Raw genomic sequence first — 9,210 nt, 5'->3', positions numbered from 1 at the left:
CAGACTAGGCCAGCCGTTGTGGTTTTAGCTCGCTGTGATTTTCACTGCTGGTTTTCGATCTCTCGTCATGAAAGCAGAAGCTCTAACGAGTCTGTCTGGGTCTCTCAGACATTTTTCTGTCGACAGTTATATATTGCACTGTCACTAAGTTTGATCATGTCTATTTTACAGTTATAATACACTTGAAATCTTACAATAAGTAGTTTATAATTTGATTGTTACTACACTGAACAAAAATAGAATAGCAACAGGTAAAGTGTCCCGTTTTTTTATGAGCTGAAATAAAAGATCCCAGAAATCCATCCACCTGACAGGCATACCTGTAACGTACTGGGTGTCGTGAGTATGAAGGCAGGCGCAGGGAAAACAGAGAGTTCAATATAGTGCTCTTTTAATGCACACACGGTGAACCACTAAACACTGGGTGCTCAAAACAAAATGCCCCAGACACGGTGAACCACGGCCACCCCACTAAACACTGGGTGCTCAAAACAAAATGCCCCAGACACGGTGAACCACGACCACCCCACTAAACACTGGGTGCTCAAAACATAATGCCCCAGACACGGTGAACCACGGCCACCCCACTAAACACTGGGTGCTCAAAACAAAATGCCCCAGACACGGGGAACCACGGCCACCCCACTAAACACTGGGTGCTCAAAACAAAATGCCCCAGACACGGGGAACCACGGCCACCCCACTAAACACTGGGTGCTCAAAACAAAATGCCCCAGACACGGTGAACCACGGCCACCCCACTAAACACTGGGTGCTCAAAACATAATGCCCCAGACACGGTGAACCACGGCCACCCCACTAAACACTGGGTGCTCAAAACAAAATGCCCCAGACACGGTGAACCACGACCACCCCACTAAACACTGGGTGCTCAAAACAAAATGCCCCAGACACGGTGAACCACGGCCACCCCACTAAACACTGGGTGCTCAAAACAAAATGCCCCAGACACGGTGAACCACGACCACCCCACTAAACACTGGGTGCTCAAAACATAATGCCCCAGACACGGTGAACCACGGCCACCCCACTAAACACTGGGTGCTCAAAACAAAATGCCCCAGACACGGGGAACCACGGCCACCCCACTAAACACTGGGTGCTCAAAACAAAATGCCCCAGACACGGGGAACCACGGCCACCCCACTAAACACTGGGTGCTCAAAACAAAATGCCCCAGACACGGTGAACCACGGCCACCCCACTAAACACTGGGTGCTCAAAACATAATGCCCCAGACACGGTGAACCACGGCCACCCCACTAAACACTGGGTGCTCAAAACAAAATGCCCCAGACACGGTGAACCACGACCACCCCACTAAACACTGGGTGCTCAAAACAAAATGCCCCAGACACGGGGAACCACGGCCACCCCACTAAACACTGGGTGCTCAAAACAAAATGCCCCAGACACGGTGAACCACGGCCACCCCACTAAACACTGGGTGCTCAAAACATAATGCCCCAGACACGGTGAACCACGGCCACCCCACTAAACACTGGGTGCTCAAAACAAAATGCCCCAGACACGGTGAACCACGGCCACCCCACTAAACACTGGGTGCTCAAAACATAATGCCCCAGACACGGTGAACCACGGCCACCCCACTAAACACTGGGTGCTCAAAACATAATGCCCCAGACACGGTGAACCACGGCCACCCCACTAAACACTGGGTGCTCAAAACATAATGCCCCAGACACGGTGAACCACGGCCACCCCACTAAACACTGGGTGCTCAAAACAAAATGCCCCAGACACGGGGAACCACGGCCACCCCACTAAACACTGGGTGCTCAAAACAAAATGCCCCAGACACGGGGAACCACGGCCACCCCACTAAACACTGGGTGCTCAAAACAAAATGCCCCAGACACGGTGAACCACGGCCACCCCACTAAACACTGGGTGCTCAAAACAAAATGCCCCAGACACGGGGAACCACGGCCACCCCACTAAACACTGGGTGCTCAAAACATAATGCCCCAGACACGGTGAACCACGGCCACCCCACTAAACACTGGGTGCTCAAAACATAATGCCCCAGACACGGTGAACCACGGCCACCCCACTAAACACTGGGTGCTCAAAACAAAATGCCCCAGACACGGTGAACCACGGCCACCCCACTAAACACTGGGTGCTCAAAACCAAAATGCCCCAGACACGGGGAACGAAAACAGTCCAGCACTATGTACGAACATACACCAACACGTTCGTCTGTAACAAACACCAGGGTTACAATAATCAATCCCGCACAAAGAAACAGGCGGGCCGGCTGACTAATAAAGCCCAACCAATTACAACCAACTCAAAACAGGTGTAATCAATAAACACATAAGGAGGGGGAGAAAAGAATCAGTGGCAGCTAGTAGGCCGGCGACGACGACGACCGCCGAGCGCCACCAGAACGGGAAGGGGAGCCACCTTCGGTCGCAGTTGTGACAATATCAAGAAGCTGATTAAACAGCATAATCATTACACAGGTGCACGTTGTGCTGGGGACAATAAAAGGCCACTCTAAAATGTGCAGTTTTGTCACACAACACAATGCCACAGATGTCTCAAGTTTTGAGGGAGCGTGCAAATGGCATGCTGACTGCAGGAATGTCCACCACAGCTGTTGCCAGAGGCTTGAATGTTCATTTATCTACCATAAGCCGCCTCCAACGTTGTTTTAGAAAATGTATCAGTACGTCCAACCGGCCTCACACAAGACCACTTGTAACCACGCTAGCCCAGGACCTCCACATCCGACATCTTCACCTGTGGGATCATCTGAGACCAGACACCTGGACAGCTGAATAATCTGCGGGTTTGCACAACCGCAGACTTTCTGCACAAACTGATAGAAACTATTTCAGTGAAGCTCATCTGCGTGCTTGTCGTCCTCACCAGTCAATCACATTATTGTTACCGTGATGACGGGGGGGGGGGGGGGGGGGACAAGAGACATAAACCAATAGCAGTGCAGAGAGACAGGGTGGTAACCAATCACATTGCTCTTGACCTGACTGTAGTTCAGCGTCATGACCAAGTTCAGTGGGGAAATGCTCACCTCCGATGGCCATTGGCACGCTGGAGAAGTGTGCTCTTCCTGGATGAAACCCGGTTTCAACTGTACCGGGCAGATGGCTGAATCCCGGTTTCAACTGTACGTGGCAGATGGATGAATCTCAGTTTCAACTGTACCGGGCAGATGGCTGAATCCCGGTTTCAACTGTACCTGGCAGATGGCTGAATCCCGGTTTCAACTGTACCTGGCAGATGGCTGAATCCCGGTTTCAACTGTACCGGGCAGATGGCTGAATCCCGGTTTCAACTGTACCGGGCAGATGGCTGAATCCCTGTTTCAACTGTACCTGGCAGATGGCTGAATCCCGGTTTCAACTGTACCTGGCAGATGGCTGAATCCCGGTTTCAACTGTACCGGGCAGATGGATGAATCCCGGTTTCAACTGTACCGGGCAGATGGCTGAAACCCGGTTTCAACTGTACCGGGCAGATGGCAGAATCTCGGTTTCAACTGTACCGGTCAGATGGCAGAATCCCGGTTTCAACTGTACCGGGCAGATGGCAGAATCCCGGTTTCAACTGTACCGGGCAGATGGCTGAAACCCGGTTTCAACTGTACCGGGCAGATGGATGAATCCCGGTTTCAACTGTACCGGGCAGATGGCAGACAGTGTGTATTGCGCCGTGTGGGGGAGATGTTTGTTGTGAACAGAGTGCCCCATGGTGGTGGTGGGGTTATGGTATGGGGGCAGGCAGAAGCTACGGACAACGAACACAATTGCATTTTATCAATGGCAATTTGAGTGCACAGAGATAGCGTGACGAGATCCTTTTGGCCCATTGTCGGGCCATTCATCTGCCGCCATCACCTCATGTTTCAGCATGATGATACATGGCCCCATGTCGCAAATGATCTGTACACAATTCCTGGAAGCTGAAAATCTCCCAGTTTTTCCATGGCCTGCATACTCACCAGACATGCCACCCATTGAGCATGTTTGGGATGCTCTAGATCGACTTGTAAGACTTCCAGTTCTCGCGGGTACGACTTCCAGTTCCCGCGGGTACGACTTCCAGTTCCCGCGATTTCCAGTTCCCGCGGGTAACCAGCAACTTTTCATAGCCATTGAAGAGGAGTGGGAAAACATCCCGCAGGCCACAATCAACATCCTGATCAACTGCGAAAGAGATGTGTCGCGCTGCATGAGGCAATTGGTGGTCACACCAGATACTGACTGGTTTTCTGATCCACGCCCCTACCTTATTTTAAGGTATCTGTGACCAACAGATGCATATCTGTATTCCCAGTCATGTGAAATCCATAGATTAGGACCTAATGAATTTATTTAAATTGAGTGATATCCTTATTTGAACTGTGACTCAATCTAATCTGAAATTGTAGCATGTTGCGTCAAATTCTGTCTCCCCGAGATCCTTCATTTTGGGGTCACATTCTGTCTCCCCTGAGATCCTTCATTTTGGGGTCACATTCTGTCTCCCCTGAGATCCTTCATTTTGGGGTCACATTCTGTCTCCCCCGAGATCCTTCATTTTGGGGTCACATTCTGTCTCCCCTGAGATCCTTCATTTTGGGGTCACATTCTGTCTCCCCCGAGATCCTTCATTTTGGGGTCACATTCTGTCTCCCCTGAGATCCTTCATTTTGGGGTCACATTCTGTCTCCCCTGAGATCCTTCATTTTGGGGTCACATTCTGTCTCCCCCGAGATCCTTCATTTTGGGGTCACATTCTGTCTCCCCCGAGATCCTTCATTTTGGGGTCACATTCTGTCTCCCCCGAGATCCTTCATTTTGGGGTCACATTCTGTCTCCCCTGAGATCCTTCATTTTGGGGTCACATTCTGTCTCCCCCGAGATCCTTCATTTTGGGGTCACATTTTGTCTCCCCCGAGATCCTTCATTTTGGGGTCACATTCTGTCTCCCCCGAGATCCTTCATTTTGGGGTCACATTCTGTCTCCCCCGAGATCCTTCATTTTGGGGTCACATTCTGTCTCCCCTGAGATCCTTCATTTTGGGGTCACATTCTGTCTTCACTGAGATCCTTCATTTTGGGGTCACATTCTGTCTCCCCCGAGATCCTTCATTTTGGGGTCACATTCTGTCTCCCCCGAGATCCTTCATTTTGGGGTCACATTCTGTCTCCCCGAGATCCTTCATTTTGGGGTCACATTCTGTCTCCCCCGAGATCCTTCATTTTGGGGTCACATTCTGTCTCCCCCGAGATCCTTCATTTTGGGGTCACATTCTGTCTTCACTGAGTTCCCAAGGGTTCCCTAGTGGCGCAGCGGTCTAAGGCACTGCATCTAAGTTCTAGAGGTGTCATTACAGACACCCTGGTTCGATTCCGGGCTGTATCACAACCAGCCGTGATTGGGAGTTAGATAGGGCGGCACACAATTTAACACACCCAGTGTTGTCCGGGTTTGGCCGGTGTAGGCCGCTATTGTAAATAAGAATTTGTTCTTCACTGACTTGCCAAGTTAAATCAAATTTAAAAATCCTTCATTTCAGGGTCACATTCTGTCTTCACTGACATCCTTCATTTTAATGTTACATTCTGTCTTCACCCATGGGGTTGTACTGTGTATTGGGTATAAAATGCTTAAACATCTCTCCAGGTATGCTGATCCAGACCATAGTGTTCTTCCTGTGTCTGCTGATCGCTGTGTTCCTCATCATCATCCCCATCTTCCACGGACAGAACCTCATGCTCTTCAAGGTCCTTGGGAACATGTGGTGAGTCCACAGACACTGTAGACAGAACCTCATGCTCTTCAAGGTCATGTGGAACACATGGTAAATCCACAGACACTATAGACAGAACCTCATGTTCTTCAAGGTCCTGGGGAACACGTGATGAGTCCACAGACACTGTAGACAAAACCTCATGCTCTTCACTGTCCTGTGGAACACATGGTAAATCCACAGACACTATAGACAGAACCTCATGTTCTTCACGGTCTTGTGGAAGACATGGTAAATCCACAGACACTATAGACAGAACCTCATGGTCTTCAAGGTCCTGGGGAACATGTGGTGAGTGGCGCTTCTCAGAGACTATACCCTACATTTCCCAATGGCACTACATGATGAAACGCTTAAGTACTGCTTGCGAATGGGTTATGTATGGATTATGTATGGGTTATGTATGGATTATGTATGGTTTATGTAATGTATGGATTATGTATGGGTTATCTATGGGTTATCTATGGGTTATGTATGGATTATGAATGGATTATGAATGGATTATGTATGGGTTATGTTTGGATTATGTTTGGATTATGTTTGGGTTATGTATGGGTTATCTATGGGTTATCATGGGTTGTCTATGGGTTATCTATGGGTCATCTATGGGTCATGTTTGGATAATGCATGGATAATGTATGGATTATGTTTGGGTTATGTATGGGTTATGTTTGGATAATGTATGGATAATGTATGAGTTATGTATGGGTTATGTTTGGATTATGTTCAGGTTATGTATAGGTTATGTTTGAGTTATGTATGGATAATGTATGGGTTATGTATGGGTTATGTTTGGATTATGTTTGGGTTATGCATGGGTTGTGTTTGGATAATGTATGGATAATGTATGGGTTATGTATGGGCTATGTGTGGGTAATATATGTATTATCTATGGGTTATGTATGGGTTATGTTTTGATAATGTATGGATAATGTATGGATTATGTTTGGTTATGTATTTGTTATGTATGGGTTATGTTTGGATAATGTATGGATTATGTATGGGCTATGTATGGATAATGTATGGATTATGTCTGGGTTATCTATGGGTTATGTATGGTTTATGTTTGGATAATGTTTGGATAATATATGGATAATTATGGTCAATGTATGAATAATGTATGGGTTATGTATGGGTTATGTCTGGGTTATGTCTGGGTTATGTATGGGTTATGTATGGATTATGTATGGATAATGTAGGATTATGTATAGATTATGTATGGATAATGTATGGATTATGTATGGGTTATGTATGGGTTATGCATGGGTTATGTATGGATAATGTATAGATTATGCGTGGGTTATGTGTGGGCTATGTGTGGGTTATGTTTAGGTTATGTATGGGTTATGTATGGGTTATGCATGGGTTATGAATGGGTTATGTGTGGGTTATGTGTGGGTTATGTGTGGGTTATGTATAGATTATGTATGGGTTATGTGTGGGTTATGTATGTTTATGTATGGGTTATGTGTGGGTTATGCATGGATTATGTATGGATAATGTAGGGTTATATATGGATAATGTATAGATTATGCATGGGTTATGTGTGGGTTATAATTATGGTTACCTTTCAAATATAATGTATCCCCTTTATTTCCTCTCCTCAGGCCGTTCTGGTTGATGCTGTTCTCAGTTGTAGTGGTCCAACATGTCACCACCAGGTTCTGCTTCATTAAGAAGTCTGCAGGGACACGGGACCTCCACAACAGGTATGTACACTAGTGTGTTCTGTAGATTGACTGTGTTGTTAGGTATGATCTGGTCTCTCATTCTAGTTCTAGGATGTATCGTAGGTAGATAGGTTGTACGTTCTCTCAAATAACTGACATAGTTACCCTGATCTCGCGAACTTACATGAATGTTTCGTTGCTTGCGAGGCCTATCAGTTAAATGTGATCATCATGTTCAGATGGACATTAGTTCGTTATTGGTTCCAGGTGTAGACATTAGTTTCTTATTGGTGCCAGGTGTAGACATTAGTTTCTTATTGGTGCCAGGTGTAGACATTAGTTTGTTATTGGTGCCAGGTGTAGACATTAGTTTGTTTTTGGTGCCAGGTGTAGACATTAGTTTGTTATTGGTGCCAGGTGTAGACAGGGTAGACATTAGTTTCTTATTGGTGCCAGGTTAGACATTAGTTTGTTATTGGTGCCAGGTGTAGACAGGGTAGACATTCGTTTGTTATTGGTTCCAGGTGTAGACATTAGTTTGTTATTGGTGCCATGTGTAGACAGGGTAGTTTGTTAGTTTGTTATTGGTTCCAGGTGTAGACATTAGTTTCTTATTTGTTCCAGGTGTAGACATTAGTTTCTTATTGGTGCCAGGTGTAGACAGGGTAGACATTAGTTTGTTATTGGTGCCAGGTGTAGACATTAGTTTATTATTGGTGCCATGTGTAGACAGGGTAGACATTAGTTTGTTATTGGTTCCAGGTGTAGACATTAGTTTCTTATTTGTTCCAGGTGTAGACATTAGTTTCTTATTGGTGCCAGGTGCAGACATTAGTTTGTTATTGGTGCCAGGTGTAGACAGGGTAGACATTAGTTTCTTATTGGTTCCAGGTGTAGACATTAGTTTCTTATTGGTTCCAGGTGTAGACATTAGTTTCTGATTGGTGCCAGGTGTAGCCAGGCTAGACATTAGTTTCTCATTGGTGCCAGGTGTAGACATTAGTTTCTTATTGGTGGCAGGTACAGATAGGTTAGATTGTTGACTCTGTGTTTCTCTCCTAGGGGTAGTCTCTTCCTGCTGACCTACCTGTTGTTCCCGGTCAATGTTCTGATTGGTGTGGTGCTGGGGGTGTGGCGGCTGGTCATCACGGCCCTGTTCAATATCGTCCACCTGGGACGCATGGACATCAGCCTCCTCAACCGCAATGTTGAGGCGTTTGACCCCGGTGAGTCACTGGACCCTTTGTGTTCATCTGTAGTTCACACAGGTGATCTAACCCATGTCCAGAAACAACCTGGTCCCTGTCCAATCCTCTCAGCTCTCCTACCCCCTAGTCCAGAAACAACCTGGTCCCTGTCCAATACTCTCAGATCTCCTACCCTCTAGTCCAGAAACAACCTCTGTCCCTGTCCAATCCTCTCAGATCTCCTACCCCCTAGTCCATAAACAACATCTGTCCCTGTCCAATCCTCTCAGATTTCCTACCCTCTAGTCCAGAAACAACCTCTGTCCCTGTCCAATCCTCTCAGATCTCCTACCCCCTAGTCCGGAAACAACCTCTGTCCCTGTCCAATCCTCTCAGATCTCCTACCCCCTAGTCCGGAAACAACCTCTGTCCCTTTCCAATCCTCTCAGATCTCCTACCCCCTAGTCCGGAAACAACCTCTGTCCCTGTCCAATCCTCTCAGATCTCCTACCCTCTAGTCCAGAAACAACCTCTGTCCCTGTCCAAT

The 9,210-nt window shown here is 47.1% G+C and overlaps 1 protein-coding gene across 1 annotated transcript in view; it reads left to right on the top strand.

The window, feature by feature from the left end:
- The window catches only part of stra6 (signaling receptor and transporter of retinol STRA6), a 104,901-nt gene that overhangs the window by 44,361 nt on the left and 51,330 nt on the right, over window positions 1-9,210 (top strand). Inside the window, exons 13-15 of the mRNA XM_036968858.1 lie at window positions 5,680-5,797; window positions 7,414-7,515; window positions 8,539-8,702. Of these exons, the coding sequence (XP_036824753.1) occupies window positions 5,680-5,797; window positions 7,414-7,515; window positions 8,539-8,702 (384 nt within the window). The remainder of the gene's footprint in view (window positions 1-5,679; window positions 5,798-7,413; window positions 7,516-8,538; window positions 8,703-9,210) is intronic.

Source organism: Oncorhynchus mykiss, chromosome 30 (assembly GCF_013265735.2).
Source record: "Oncorhynchus mykiss isolate Arlee chromosome 30, USDA_OmykA_1.1, whole genome shotgun sequence".
Taxonomy (NCBI): domain Eukaryota; kingdom Metazoa; phylum Chordata; class Actinopteri; order Salmoniformes; family Salmonidae; genus Oncorhynchus; species Oncorhynchus mykiss.
Note: the sequence above shows the minus strand (reverse complement) of the source record. Positions and strands in the feature narration are given on the sequence as shown.